The 15782-nt window shown below is 50.5% G+C and overlaps 2 protein-coding genes across 3 annotated transcripts in view; one reads left to right on the top strand and one right to left on the bottom strand.

Annotated features, from left to right (window-relative positions):
- Window positions 1-3789, bottom strand: part of MAU2 (MAU2 sister chromatid cohesion factor) — a 37019-nt gene extending 33230 nt beyond the window's left edge. For both annotated transcript variants that reach the window (XM_011925871.1, XM_011925872.1), the window contains exon 1: window positions 3466-3789. In XM_011925871.1, coding sequence (XP_011781261.1) covers window positions 3466-3741 — 276 coding nt within the window. In that variant the 5' untranslated portion in view covers window positions 3742-3789. The remainder of the gene's footprint in view (window positions 1-3465) is intronic.
- SUGP1 (SURP and G patch domain containing 1) overlaps window positions 3684-15782 on the top strand; it is a 43525-nt gene continuing 31426 nt past the window's right edge. The window contains exons 1-3 of the mRNA XM_011925873.1: window positions 3684-4130; window positions 8141-8312; window positions 13864-13967. Of these exons, the coding sequence (XP_011781263.1) occupies window positions 4097-4130; window positions 8141-8312; window positions 13864-13967 (310 nt within the window). The 5' untranslated portion in view covers window positions 3684-4096. The remainder of the gene's footprint in view (window positions 4131-8140; window positions 8313-13863; window positions 13968-15782) is intronic.

Below are 15782 nucleotides of genomic sequence, written 5' to 3'. Positions count from 1 at the left end.
CCAGGATGGTCTCGATCTCCTGACCTCGTGATCCGCCTGCCTCAGCCTCCCAAAGTGCTGGGATTACAGGCGTGAGCCACCGCGCCCGGCCCACCAAACCACTTCGAAGAAGATAACATATCATGATTCTTTATTAAGTAGCTCAGGGGAAGGAAAGAATAAAAGTTGATAGCTCCCTGACTGGGAAAAAATGAGCAATTAATAAGGAATGAAGATGAAAGAAAGCACACTTAAGTTGTAACACAAAAATAATTCGCAAATGTTGGTGGAAGAAAAACAGTATACAAAATATCACTTTAACTAAAAGCTGGAAAAATTCTCAGTTGGGATGTAACTGACAAAAAGAATGGGATTCCCAGGCATAAAGTTGGTGTGAGCTACAGAGGGCACCATGTGGCTCAGTGGAAGACGCTTCAAGATTCAAAGTTCCATTTAAAGAGCAAAGGCACTTCACAAGAAGGGTTTAAATTATGGGTCCAAAACCCAAGTGGTAAAGCGAGCAATTTGCAGCATGACTGCTTCTCCTAGACAGGGCTGAGTGGCAAAATACGACGGTACACACAGTGACTATTAGCCACTGCCAGAAACAGGCTGAACAGCCCTGGGAGACAAGGTAAGGCGGGCGGTGGGAGTTGTTCGTGGAAAGGAGAGTTTCAGAACCAAACATCCACTGGAGATGCTGGGCCACCAGACCCCTCCCAGTCAATAAAGCCTGGTGCCTCATTTGATCTCAGCCTCATCATGACCCTGGAGAGACCCTGATACCATCTGCCAGTCCCTGACAGCTTGGGCACTCCTTGAAATCAACCTGATCCCCTGAGTGGTTCTCCAGGCTCCCTGCCCCACCCATTCAGGCCTCTGCTCAAATGTCACTCCCACAAATAGAGACTCTCTCACTACCTCTGCCAAAAATAGCTCCACGTCAACTCCATCCCTTCTCCCTGGTCCACTTCTCATGGTTCTTCCATCACTGCCTCACCTCTTACTGTATGCTTATCATTTGTCTTCCTCACAAAAACCTAGGCTTACGTGGGCAGAAACTATTACAGCCATTGCTGTACAGCACCAAAAATAGGGCTTGGCAGCCTGCATGAGCTGAACAAATATCTGTTGAATGAATCAAAGAAAAAAAAACTTTACCAAAACAATAATGATCTTGGCATGTAACCTGGTTATCACTGAGCTGGAGTTTGGGCTCAGTTTTGTCAATAACTTGTTGTGCAGCCTTGGGCAAATCACTTTATCTCTCTGGGCGTATAATGCCTCCCTTCTGAAACAAGGTAGTTGATCAAGTGAGGACTAAAGTCACCTTCCAGGCTGGGCACAATGGCTCAAGCCTGCGGTTCCAGCACTTTGGGAGGCTGAAGAAGGTGGATGGCTTGAGCTCAGGAGTTCAAGATCTTGTCTTTACAAAAAACACAAAAATTAGCTGGGTGTGGTAGTGCATACCTGTGGTCCCAGCTACTCAGGAGGCTGAGATGGGAGGACTGCTTGAGCCCAGGAGGTCAAGGCTGCAGTGAGCTGAGATCACGCCAGTGCACACCAGCCTGGGTGACAGAGCGAGACCCTGTCTCAAAACAAACAAACAAACAAACAAACAAACAAACCTGGCCAGATGTGGTGGCTTATACCTGTAATCCTAGCAATTTGGGAGGACAAGATGGGCGGATCACTTGAGGTCAGGAGTTCGAAACCAGCCTGACTAAATGGTGAAACCCCATCTCTACTAAAAATACAAAAATTAGTCAGATGAGGTGGCATATGCCTGTAATCCCAGCTACTTGGGAGGCTGAGGCAGCAGAATCGCTTGAACCCGTGAGACAGAAGTTGCAGTGAGCCAAGACCGCGCCACCACACTCCAGCCTGGTGACAGAGCGAGACTCTGTCTCAAAAAAAAAAAAAAAAAAAAAAGAAAGAAAAAAATCATCTAGGGCTGGGCGCGATGGCTCATGTCTGCCATCTCAGCACTCTGGGAGGCCAAGGCAAGTGGATCACAAGGTCAGGAGTTCAAGACCAGCCTGGCCAATATTGTGAAACCCCGTCTCTACCAAAAATACAAACATTAGCCAGGTGTGGTGGCGCACACCTGTAGTCCCAGCTACTTGGGAGGCTGAGGCAGAAGAGTCACTCGAACCCATGAGGCAGAGGTTGCAGTGGGCCGAGGTCACGCCACTGCACTTCAGCCTGGGTGACAGAGCAAGACTCCGTCTCAAAAAAAAAAAAAAAATTAGCTGGACGTGGTGGCGGGAGCCTGTAATCTCAGCTACTCTGGAGCCTGAAGCAGGAGAATCACTTGAACCCAGGAGATGGAGGTTGCAGTGAGCTGAGATCCTGCCATTGCGCTACAGCCTGGGCAACAAGAGCGAAATTCCCTCTCAAAATAAACAAATAAATAAAATAAAGTCTCCTTCCAACTTTTTAGTCTGCGAAACAAAGATTTGATCTGTTCCTCAAGGCAACTTGTTACTAGCTGAGGGTGAGTCCCAGTTACTCTGGAGGCTGAGGCAGGAGAATGGCGTGAATTCGGGAGGTGGAGGTGCCGTGAGCCGAGATCGTGCCACTGCACTCCAGCCTGAGTGACAGAGCGAGACTCCGTCTCAAAAAAAAAAAAGGAAAGAAAGCTTACCAAAGGGCAGAATGACAGCCACTCTCCCGCATTCTTTGAGGCACCAAGATGACACAAGTCAGGTTGGGTCAGGGGAGGGACTCACTCAGAAGAGAATGGACTAGTAGATGGTAGACCCAGTGGATACAGAAAAAGTAGGAGCTGCGAAATCCCCTAATACTGAAACTGAAAAGCGGGTCCTGGAATCCAGAACCCCTGTTTCTCCTCCTCATAGACCTCAAATGACCAACTCCAGACTCTGGATCTCAGCTTCCCTCGTATGACACCAGGCATTATTGATGGGTGCACCAGACCCTCCAGAAACCACGAGTACCAAACTTCCACGTCCAAGGAGGAGGATGCCCTTCCAGGTTCCTGAGACCAGACTTCTGATTCCCGGGGGAATGCCAGGAGTCTCGCCTCCGCCAACCCCTACCCCAAGTCACTTTAGGTGGAAGCGTTTGGGGCTGATGCTCCCGAAGCTGAATCAGGAGAAGCTAGTAACTTCAGGACCCTGTGATGTCCCCATCGCCACCAACAGGTGGGATCCTCCTGAAAACCAGACGATTTGCGGATCCCGTTGCTCCCAAGAACAGGCAACTTTCAGACTAAAGTGACGGGGCTCCTGGAGCCCTGTCATCAGAGACGGGAAATAAGGCGTGGGGGGCGAGGCCTTCGTGTGCCCTGAGAGGCTGATAGCTTTAGGGTCCGGCAGAGGCGGGCGGGGGTCCTGTGGCTCTGACGGAGGTCGCGCCCCCAGCTCGTCGAGGAGCGGCCCCCGCCCGTCGCGGTCGCGACCCGTCAGCCCAGGTCTTGCAAGGAGCCCGCGACTCCTCCCTCGCGGCCCGGCCCGCGCTCACCGCCTTCTCCAGGTGGCTGCGCGCCTGCTCGCTGTTCTTGGTGTGGTGATAGAGAACGGAGCCCAGTTGCAGGTGTGTACGGGCCTCGATGCGCTGGGGCGGCTTGAAGGGGAACACGGCCTGCAGGCAGTGCACGCACAGGCGGATTTTGGGCGGGCTGGAAGTGCGGAAGTGCTCAGCGAAGCCCAGAAGCGCCAGGTACCAAGAGTCGGCCGCCTCGGCCTGCGCAGCCTGGGCCGCCGCCGCCTGGGCCGCCGCCGCCGCCTGAGCCGCCATTTTGGCCTCCACAACAACAAGCCGCCGCCACAGGGAGGCGGAAGCAGGCGCACGGGGCGGGGCCGGGCTCTCTCGCGGCTTCCGCGAGATCTGCCGCCCAAAGCATCCTGGAACATGTAGTTTGTATTTGAGATGACCGCCGCTCCGGGAAGGTGTAAAAAGGGCGACGCCGTCTGGTTATCATGACTGGGACTTAGGCATCGCCGATAGGATGAGGCTTTCGTTTCTGGAGGTAAAAAACCCAGTCGTCCACGCAGTGGTAGGGAGAGTCTGACCGAGGCGGACTACATCTCCCATCAGGCGATGCACACTATAACAGGGCCACTTAAGTGGTGCCGGAGCATTGTGGGATTGGATGAGTCTCAAGATGGACAACCGGGATGTTGCAGGTAACAGCCCCCGCCTCCCCTCAGGCGCCTGCCTGGGTCCCTGGGGCTAGGTGTCTCCCCTTACTCCTCGGGTCCGTCTTGCGGCGACCCGTGGAGCCCTCGCTTCAGCCCGGAGCAGCCCAAAGCTTCGGCTTCTGCACCTCTTGGTTTCTCGAGACCCCAGACCCGGGTTGCTGGCCGCCCCCGCCTTTTTTGCTGAGGACGCACGGATCTCCGTAGAGGCCGCCACCCGGCTCAGCCCTGCCCCCCGTTTCCGAAACAACCGCCTTCAGGGCTGCTCCAACCTCCGTTCCCCAATACAGCGGCAACCTTGGGCTGTCCCTGCACCCCTCTTTTCGTAGCAGCTGCCCTCTGGCCTGTGTCCCGCTTTCTGAAAAAGCTGCTTTTCCGAAGTGCTTTGAGGCTCCGTTGACACACTTTCCCGCGTCTTTTGACCCTCACTTTGCTGCAAACCTTGGCCTTTCTACTTTCCCAGAATAGAATGCATTTATCCATCAGCATAAGTATCTTAAATACTTAGGGCGTGCTCACTGTGTGCCAGGCACTGTGCTAGGCGCTACGCCTGCAGCGGTGACCGAAACAGGGCCCTACTTTCCTGGAGGTTGCTTTCTACTGGGGAGTCAGCGCATTAATGAGAAAATATTTACGAAGACTTATGTATGATGTGAGGTGGAGAGTGAAGGCTACTGATACAGGGTAGTCAGGAAAGACCTTTCTCTTCTCTTCTCTTTTCTTCTTGACAGGGTCTCACTTTGTTGCCCAGGCTGTAGCACAGTAGCACAATCACGGCTCACTGTGACTCCCTGGGTTCAGGTGATCCTCCCACCTCAGCCTCACAAGTAGCTGGGACCACAGGTGCTTGCCACCACACACAGCGAATTTGTGTATTTTTTTTTGTTGCTACGTTTCCCCTGCAGGTCTGGAACTCCTAGGCTCAAGCGATCCTCCCACCTCAGCCTCTTAAAGTGCTGGGATTACGTCAAGGTGTGAGCCACCACACCTGGCCCAAGGAAGGGCGCTTTTAAGTAGAAGACATTTCAGTTGAGACAGTGAATGCCAGCTCTGGGAATCCCTGGAGGGTGGAGCCTTCCACACAGTGGGGGGCCAGTAAATGCAGAGGCCCTGGTAGGATGGGCTTGTCCTTTTGAAGAATGTCAAGGATGAAGCAGAAGGGAGGGGAACCATCTGGCAGGGCCTTGAAAATGGCTTTTTAGAATTCTTTTTCTCTTTTTTGCTGAAGCGGAGTTTCGTTCTGTCTCCCAGGCTGAAGTGCAGTGGCACGATGTTGGCTCACTGCAACTTCTACCTCCCAGATTCAAGCCATTCTCCTGCCTCAGCCTCCTGAGTAGCTGGGATTACAGGTGCCCGCCACCGCACCTGGCCAATTTTTTTTTTTTTTGTATTTTTAGTAGAGACGGGGTTTCATCCTGTTGGCTAGGCTGGTCTCGAACTCCTGACTTCAAGTGATTTGCCTGCTTCAGCTTCCCAAAGTGCTGGGATTACAGGTGTGAGTCACCGTGCCCAGCTCAGACTTCTAAAATTTGGATTTTATTCTGAGTCCCATGGGGAACCTCTGAGGTGTCTTCCCTGTCTCAGTGCTATCACCCTTGTCTGAAGACATCATTGTCTGTTGCTTGGAGCCAGTTAGCCTCCCTGGTCTTGTTGCCTATGGATTCTCTGGCCGGAATGATTACCTAGTAGCCAGGATGAAAATAAAAAGACCCTGTGGATATTGGCCAGGTGTGGGAAGCCACACCTAAAATCTCAGCACTTTGGGAGGCTTAAATGGGAGGCTCCCTTTAGGACAGGAGTTCAAGACTATCCTGGGCAGCATAGCAAGAACCTGTCTCTACAAAAAATAAAATAAATAGCTAGGCCTGGTGGAGTGTCCCGGGTACTCAGGTACTGAGGTGGGAGAATCTCTAGAGCCCGGGAGTTTGAGGATGCAGTGAGCTATGATCATGCAACTGCACTCTGGCCTGGGCAACTCAGTGAGACCCTGTCTCAAAAAAAAAAGGGCGACCGGGTGCTGTGGCTCACGCCTGTAATCCCAGCACTTTGGGAGGCCAAGGTGGGTGGATCACTTGAGGTCAGAAGTTTGAGACCAGCCTGGCCAACACGGTGAAATTCCGTCTCTACTAAAAATACAAAAAAATTAGACAAGCATGGTGGCAGATGCCTGTAATCCCAGCTACTCGGGAGGCTGAGGCAGGAGAATCGCTGGAACTCGAGAGTTGGAGGTTGCAGTGAGCCGAGATCGTGCCATGGCACTCTAGCCTGGGGGAAAAGAGCAAGAGTTCATCTCAAAAAAAAAAGTCTGGGTTCGGTGGGTCATGCCTGTAATCCCAGCACTTTGAGAGACTTAAATGGGAGGCTCCCTTGAGGACAGGAGTGCGAGACCAGCCTGGACAACATGGAGAAACCCTAACTCTACTGAAAATATAAAAATTTGCCAGGCGTGGTGGTGAGCACCTGTAATCCCAGCTACTCAGGAGGCTGAGGCAGGAGAATCGCTTGAACCAGGGAGGTGGAGGTTGCAGTGAGCCACTATGGGGCCACTGCACTCCATATTGGCTGACAGAGTAAGACTCTACCTCAAAAAAAAAAAGCCACTGGTGCACAGTGACTCATGCCTGTAAATCCCATCACTTTGAGAGGCCAAGGTGGAAAGAATGTTTGAGACCAGCCTGGGCACTATAGCAAGACCTCATCTCTATGAAAAAATTTAAAAATTAGCCAAGTGAGGTGGTGCATGCCTGTAATCCCAGCTATTCAGGAGGCTGAGGTGGGAGGATTGCTTGAGCCGGGGAGGCGGAGGCTGCAGTGAGCCAAGATCACACCACTGCACTCCAGCCGGGGAAACAGAGCCGGACTCTGTTTCAAAAAAAGACCCGGCCGGGCGCGGTGGCTCAAGCCTGTAATCCCAGCACTTTGGGAGGCCGAGACGGGTGGATCACGAGGTCAGGAGATCGAGACCATCCTGGCTAACATAGTGAAACCCCATCTCTACTAAAAATACAAAAAATTAGCCAGACATGGTGGCGGGCACCTGTAGTCCCAGCTCCTCGGGAGGCTGAGTCAGGAGAATGGCGTGAACCCGGGAGGCAGAGCTTGCAGTGAGCAGAGATCACGCAACTGCACTCCAACCTGGGCGACAGAGCGAGACTCTATCTCAAAAAAAAATAAAAATAAAAATAAAATCACCGATGCTCTGACATGCCCTACCTCTCTCTGTCCTTGAAGCAGGCTCCTCTGACCATGCTGCCCCTTGGATGTACCAGGCTTCTTCCTGCCCTGAGCTTTCACATATGCTCCTTGTGCCCAGATCATCTCCCTTTTGGCTTTTCATGATGCTGGCTTCTTATTTGTTTTTTCTGGTTTAAATGTCTCTTCCTCTAGTGTTTATTTTCTGGTTGCCCTACCTGCATATGTACTCTCCTGTTACTATTTTTCACCATTTTTTGGTTTCCAGCAGAGCTCTTACAATATTGTGCAGTTACTTTTTTTTTTTTTTTTGAGACGGAGTCTTGTTCTGTTGCCAGGCTAGAGTGCAGTGGCACCATCTCAGCTCACTGCAACCTTTGCCTCCCTGGTTCAAGCAATTCTCCTGCCTCGGCCTCCCTAGTAGCTGGGGTTACGGGCACAGGTCACCATGCCCAGCTATTTTTGTATTTTTAGTAGAGACAGGGTTTCACCATGTTGGCCAGGCTGGTCTCGATCTCCTGACCTCAGGTGATCCACCTGCCCTTGCCTCCCAAAGTGCTGGGATTGCAGGCGTGAGCCTCCACGCTGGCCTGAAAGTTACTTTTTTGTTATGGGTCTATTGTCTTCCCAGCCCACAGCGAGTCCCACGTGGGCAGAGACCTGCTCTCTCTCTCTGTGTTTGCTGAATAAATGAACCAATAAATGTATAAATTAATCTGAACATCAGTTGCTCTCTGGCCTGTCACAGCTTCTTGGGATGTTATGTAGTGAAGGTGATTTCTGACGTACTCCTTTTCCCTTCCCAGGAAAGGCTAACCGGTGGTTTGGGGTTGCTCCCCCTAAATCTGGAAAAATGAACATGAACATCCTTCACCAGGAAGAGCTCATCGCTCAGAAGAAACGGGAAATTGAAGCCAAAATGGAACAGAAAGCCAAGCAGAATCAGGTGGCCAGCCCTCAGCCCCCACATCCTGGCGAGTAAGTGCCTCCTGGGGCCTGGATGGGGCCTGGATGGGGCCTGGATGGGAATCTTTGAGGGTCACCAGCACAGGGTTTGGCTTGTGAGGGCAGTCAGCGTGTGCTTGCACCCAGCCATAGCCTGATGATCCAAGGAATGACCCAGATGCCCTTGGGAGGCTCACTGTGGCAAGAGAGAAATGAGGAATATGTGGGAGCCCAGAGGACAGCCTGCCAGCTCATCCACTCAGCAGTTACTATCAGCCAGCTGTGGTGCAGAGGGCAGGGGTATAACAGAGTAAAGATCTCTGCCTTGAGTCCACATGTGCTGCCTCACACCTGTAATCCTAGCACTTGGGGAGGCTGAGGCAGAGGATCACTAGAGGCCAGGAGTTTGAGACCAGATTTGCCAAGATAGTGAAACCCCACCTCTACTAAAAAATACAAAAAATTAGCTGGGCATTGTGGTACTTGCCTGTGGTCCCAGCTGCTCAGGAGGCTGAGGCACGAGAATCTCTTGAGATCTGGGAGGCAGAAGTTACAGTGAGTTGAGATCGTGCCACTGTGCACCACCCTGCACCACAGAGTGAGACTGTCTCAAAAAAAAAAAAAAAACTCTGCCCTTATGGAGTCACAAACTACTAGCAAAGGGATGCGGGTGCCACCCCAGAGCTCCTGGAAGGTAACACGAGGCAGTGTGTTCCCAGGCCCCGTGGCCACAGTAAGGCCACAGAGAAACTTTGCATCCTGAAAGCCCAGGTGGAGCCGGCCACTGAGGAAGCAGAGAAAGTCCTGCCCAGCAGAGAGCAGAAAGGGGAGAGAGCCCATATGTGGAGGGCCAGCCTGAGCTGCTGTACCAAAGGGGCTGTCCCTTAGTGGATGGGAGGTGGATGGTAGCTCAGCAACGGTTTCCTCTTGCCTGTCCTGAGAAACACTGATGGCACCAAGGGTTTTGATCAAGGGTTGGTGTTGTGATGAGGATGATCAGATCCAAGATTTTCAGGCTGGAGGTTGATGATCTGAGATGCAGGCCCCGTCCTCTGTGGTCTGGAATATAGTGTGTGTCAACCTTCCCCAAGGCCTTGTCCCAGTTCTAGCCTTTCCTTTTCTTTTTTTTTTTCTTTGAGACGGGGTTTTGTTCTGTCACCCAGACCGGAGTGCAGTGGTGGGATCATGGCTCACTGAAGCCTTGAACTTTTGGGCTTTAGCAGTTCTCCTGCCTCAGCCTCCCAAGTAGCTGGGACCACAGGCACATGCCACCATGCCTGGCTAATTTTTTTCTATTTTTTGTAGAGATGAGGTCTTGTTATGTTGCCCAGGTTGGTCCTGATCTCTTAGACTCAAGTGATCCTCCCACCTTGGCCTCCCAAAGGGATTACAGGTGTGAGCCACTGCACCCAGCAGCTCTTGCGTTTTCTTTTTTCTTTTCTTTTTGTTGGCCAGGCTGGAGTGCAGTGGCGCAATCTCAGCTCACCAACAACCTCTTCCTCCCAGGTTCAAGTGATTCTCCTGCCTCAGCCTCCCAGGTAGCTGGGATTACAGGCATGCACCACCACGCCTGGCTAATTTAGTATTTTTAGTAGAGACTGGGTTTCTTTATGTTGGTCAGGCAGGTCTCAAACTCCCGACCTCAGGTGATCCGCCTGTCTTGGCCTCCCAAAGTGCTGGGATTACAGGCGTGAGCCACTGTGCCTGGCCAAGAACCAGCATTTTTATCTCCCAGTATTTGTTACCAGTGGTTTTCAGGTAGGAGCCTTTCGCTGTACTCTGCAGCCTGAATGTGATTTCTTATCTTTCCTTGTTCCCATCTCTTCCTGGTCCCTCCTGAGTGAAGTTCTCAGGGTGTCAGTATGGGGGCAGGCCTGGGAACTGAAGGGTGCCCAGAATATCTTGGTGGTTTTAGTGTCAACATTGAACCTCCTCTTTCATATAAAATTACTTGTACTCCTTTTTTTAAACTTTAAAGGTAACTAATGTACATGGTAGGAAATCCAGGAAGTAGAGGAGAGGTAAACAAAAAACTTAAGTCACTCGTAACTCTGCAACCCAGAGATAAGCACTGGTTGAGTGTATTTTATTTATTTATTTATTTTTGAGACGAGTCTTGCTCTGTCACAAAGACTGGAGTGTAGTGGTGCCAATTCAGCTCACTACAACCTCCACCTGTTGGGTTCAAGTGATTCTCCTGCTCAACCGCTCGAGTAGCTGGGATTATCAATGTGCGCCACCATGCCCGGCTATTTTTTTGCTTGTTTGTTTGTTTTGAGACAGAGTCTCACTTAGCTGCCCAGGCTTGGGTGCAGTGCTGTGATCTCGGCTCACTGCGACCTCCGCCTCTTGGGCTCAAGCGATTCTCCTGCTTAGCCTCCCAAGTAGCTGGGATTACAGGAACCCACCATCATGCCCGGCTATTTTTTGTATTTTAGTAGAGATGGGGTTTCACCATGTTGGCCAGGCTGGTCTTGAACTCCTGGCCTCAGGTTGATCCTCCCACCTCGGCCTCGCAGAGTGCTAGGATTACAGGCATAAGCCGCTGAACCTGGCCATTTTTTTATATTTTAATAGAGGCGGGGTTTCACCATGTTGACCAGGCTGGTCCTGGACTCCTGGCCTCAGGTGATCTACACGCCTCTGCCTCGCAAAGTGCTGGGATTACAACCATGAGCCACCTCGCTGGGCCTGTTTTATTTCAGAGGCAGGATCTCACTCTGTCACCCAGGCTGCAGTGCCGTGGCACCATCATAGCTCACTGCAGCCTTGAATTCCTGGACTTAACCTATCCTCCCACCTCAGCCCCTTGAGTAACTGGGACTACAGATGTCCACTGCCATGCCCAGCTAATTTTTAAGTTTTGTGTAGAGATGGGGTCTCACTATGTTGCCCAGGCTGGTTTCAAACTTCTGAGTTCAAGTGATCCTCCTACCTTGGCCTCCCAAAGCATTAGGATTACAGGTGTGAGCCACTGCTCCTGGCCCGATGTGTTTGTCTAACAATTTTTTTTTTATTATTTGAGATGAAGTCTAACTCTGTCGTCTAGGCTGGAGTGCAGTGGCACGATCTTGGCCCACTGCAACATTCGCTTCCTGGGTTCAAGCGATTCTCCTGTCTCAGCCTCCCAAGTGACTGGGACTACAGGGGCCCGCTGCCATGCTCGGCTAATTTTTTGTATTTTTAGTAGAGACGGGTTTTCGTCATGTTGGCCAGGCTGGTCTTGAACTTCTGACCACAGATGATCCGCTTGCCTTGGCCTCCCGAAGTGCTGGGATTACAGGTGTGAGGTACCGCACCCAGCATTTCTAACAATTTTTAATTCAAATGTATTTTGATGTAAGTAGAACCACACTGTAGATATAGTTTTATATCTTGCCCTTTTGTTTTTCCTTTAACATTGTATGTGATTGCTTGTCTGAAATTTCAACTTTTCAGGGCTGCCACATCTTCCTTGTGGATGGCCTGTCATTTATTTAACCAGTGCCCCTTGTTGATTTATTTAGGTTATTTTAGTTCTAATGAACTAAACATTATTCCTTTTTCCTTTATAAAGGAAAAAGGCTAGCCCTGTGGACTCCATGAGCTTTTAGCACCATTGGTACATCCATATGGTGGAATGTCATGTGGATTTAAAAAGCAGCGTATGTGAGGAATTTGAGATTGGAGCAGGATGGTGTGCTATAGTAGGAAATGGAAGAAGTAGAGTGTGTGCTGTGAACACAGCCTTATTTCCTCTGACTTCTAATTTAGAGAGCAAAATAAAGATATATACCAGTGTTAATGGTGGCTGTTGCAAAGTAGGTAGACTTTGTTGGGTTTTCCCATTCCTTTCTATGTTTCAGTTTTTCCTTTCTTTTTAGTTTTTTTGAAATGGTCTTACTTCGTCACCCAGGCTGGAGTGCAGTGGCATGATTGCGGTCCACTTCAGCCTTGACCTCCTGAGCTCTAGTGATCCTTTGGAGTGCTGGGACTATAGGCACATGCCACCACACCCAGCTAATTTTTTGTATTGTTCGTAGAGATGGGGTTTTCTCCATGTTGCCCAGACTTATTTCAGTTTTTCTACATTTCCATTTTTTCCATAATGAGCCTCTATTACTTTTTTTTTTTTTAAGAAACATGATCTCACTCTGTTGCCCAGGCTGAAGTGCAGTGGCATGATCATATGTCACGGCAGCCTCAAACTCCTGGGCTCAAATGATTCTTCTGCCTCAGTCTCCTGAGTAGCTGGGATTATAGGGATGAGCCACTGTGTTTAGCCAAAGCCTGTGTTTCTTTACCCATGTGGGCCTGCAGCTCAGAGCTGGGGTCTGCAAGCATTTCTTCGGGCAACACACATTTCTAAGAAAATAGCCAAAACAATCTTGCTAGAAGAATCACAGGGCATTTTATATTTTATCTTCACCCTCTCCCTCTTTTTTTTTTTTTTTTTGGGCAAAGTATACGTTTTACTTTTTAAAAAATCTGTTTTTAACAAGTTAACACAAAGGGAAACCCAGGGGCCTAAATATATTTAAATCAAATATATTTAATTTGATTAAATATTAATCAAAGCTGGGCACAGCTGATACACTGTTGTCAGAGCTGCCCTTCATGCCTGTCAAAAAATGGCATTGGCTAGGAACAGTGTCACATGCCTTTAGTCCTAGCGACTTGGGAGGCTGAGGTGAGGACCATTGCTTGAGGCCAGGAGTTCAAGACCAGCCTGGGCAACATAGCAAGAGCTTACCTCTACCAAAAAAAAAAATTAAAAAAATTAGCCAAGCATGGTGGCACAAGCTTGTAGTCCCTGTTATCACACCATTACACTCTGCACTTTAGCCAGGGCAACAGAGCAAGACCTTGTCTCTTAAAAATAAATAGGTCGGGCGCAGTGGCTCACACTTGTAATCCCAGCACTTTGGGAGGATGAGGTGGGAGGATCGCTTGAGGTTAGAAGTTTGAGACCAGCCCAGCCAACATAGCGAAACCCCATCTCTACTAAAAATACAAAAATTAGCCAGGTGTGGTGACACATGCTTGTAATCCCAGCTGCTTAGGAGGCTGAGGCATGACAATCTCTTGAGCCTGGGTGGAGGAGGTTGCAGTGAGCCAAGATTGCGCCACTGCATTCCAGCCTGGATGACAGAATGAAACTCCATTTCAGATAGATAGATAGAGACGTGTATGTCCTGCCTTAGAGAACTCTAAGGTCTAGCAGGAGGACAGATGTAAGTCAGTAACAACCCAGATAATTAACTAGCAAGGGAGAACAGGTGCTGTGCAGAGAGAGCAGGAACCATCTTGTTGGAGGGCCATTTGAACCTGGAGGGTTAATATTCAGGCAGAGATAATACATGGAGTATTGCTCTTATCAGAACAAGATTGTTCCCAGCTTACCATACCGAAGCCTGCTGAGCATGCTTCGCAGTAGTCTCCTGAAATCTCTGGGGGCTAGTTTGGGGTCCCTGTAGGTGAGAGTGCTGGGGTGTGTTAGGGACCGTGATGGGCAAGGTGATGGCCTCATCCTCATCCTCGTCCTCTGGTGCCCTCACTACTTCTCTAGCCAGCTCACCCTCTCTGTCCTCTGTCTTGGTTCTAGAATCACAAATGCACACAACTCTTCCTGCGTTTCCAACAAGTTTGCCAACGATGGTAGCTTCTTGCAGCAGTTTCTGAAGTTGCAGAAGGCACAGACCAGCACAGGTGAGTGTAGGCCTCCCCTTTCCTGGTGCTGTCCTTGCATCACCCCCTGGGGTTGCTGGGCACGTGGGAAGTGACGGGTCCCACCTCAGACTCCTTCTGCTCACCCATAATCATAGATCGCCCTCGTTCCACACATGCGTGCACCAAAGGCATAAATAAATAAATAATACATAAATTTTTCTTTTTTTTTTTTTTTGAGATGGAGTCTCACTCTGTCGCCCAGGCTGGAGTGCAGTGGCGCCATCTCAGCTCATTGCAAGCTCCACCTCCTGGTTTCACGCCATTCTCCTGCCTCAGCCTCCTGAGTAGCTGGAACTACAGGTGCCTGCCACCACGCCCAGCTAATTAATTATTTTTAGTAGAGACAGGGTTTCACCATGTTAGCCAGGATAGTCTCCATCTCCTGACCTCGTTATCCACCCACCTCGGCCTCCCAGAGTGCTGGGATTACAGGCGTGAGCCACCCCGCCCAGCCAATAATTTTTGTTTTTTTGAGACAGGGCCTCACTCTTGCTCAGGTTAGAACGCAGTAATGCAATCATAGTGCACTGCAGCCTCAACCTCTGGGGCTCAAGCAAACCTTCCACCTCAGCCTCCCTGCAGCTGGGGCTACAGGGGCATGTCACCACACCTGGCTCATTTTTGTATTTTTTGTAGAGTTGGGATTTCGCCATGTTGGTCACGCTGGTCTTGGACTCATAAGCTCAAGCAATCCACCTGCCTCAGCCTCCCAAAGTGTTGAGATTAAAGGCTGGGGCCACTGTACCCGGACCAAGTAATAAATACATAAATTAATACCAAAAGGGGCAGGCAGGGTGCAGTGGCTCCCGCCTGTAATCCCACCACTTTGGGAAGTGAGACGGATGGATCACCTGAGGATAGGAGTTCGAGACCAGCCTGGCCAACCTGGTGAAACCTCATCTCCACAAAAATTAGCCGGGCGTGGTGGCAGGCGCCTGTAATCCCAGCTACTCAGGAGGCTGAGGCAGGAGAATCGCTTGAACCCAGGAGTTGGAGGTTACAGTGAGCCGAGATGGCGCCATTGCACTCCAGCCTGGGGGACAAGAGTGATACTTTGTCTCAAAAAAAAAAAAAAAAAAAAATTACCAAGGTGGCAAATATAGACCTTGCCCTCAGTGTGCTTACCCTGTAGGAGCAGAGACAGATAAGTCAGATTTCAGTCTGGGGCAGGTGGAGCCATGATGAAGCCCTCCTCATACTTGTGGGACCACTTTGGGAGTTGGAGGCATCCCCAAGCTGGGTCAGCTTGAACTCGCTAGCCGGGGTGAGCAGGTCTTCTGCAGACAGGCTTTGCAGGGACACTGGGCTGACCTGAGACACCTGAGCTACGTCAGAGAACAGCAGGTTCTGGGGACTGCTACTGCTGAGGTGCCGGGTGGGCAGGCAGCTGGGGGCACCCAACAGTGACCGCTGGGGCACTAGTGTTCATTGGGTACCACCCCGTGTGCCAGGGAATGTGGACTTAGTGCCTGCCATGTCCCTTGCTCCGTACAAGCAGACGACGCCTGTGCTCTCAGTCCTCTGGAGGGACACCTCTTTCTACCTCTGTTTCCCTTTGGTAGACATCTGATAACACATGTCGTGTCTTCTTCTCTCAGAACTCATAGATGTCGGCTGGGTGCGGTGGCTCATGCCTGTAATCCTAGCACTTTGGGAGGCCGAAGGGGACAGGATCGCTTGAGCTTGGGAATTCAAGACCAGCCTGGGCAACATGGCTAAATCTCTACCAAAAAAAATACAATTAGCCAGGCACGGCGGTGCATGCTTTTAGCCCCAAGTACTTGGGAGGCTGAG

This window comes from Colobus angolensis, unplaced genomic scaffold, assembly GCF_000951035.1.
Source record: "Colobus angolensis palliatus isolate OR3802 unplaced genomic scaffold, Cang.pa_1.0 Scaffold66, whole genome shotgun sequence".
Classification (NCBI taxonomy): domain Eukaryota; kingdom Metazoa; phylum Chordata; class Mammalia; order Primates; family Cercopithecidae; genus Colobus; species Colobus angolensis.
Note: the sequence above shows the minus strand (reverse complement) of the source record. Positions and strands in the feature narration are given on the sequence as shown.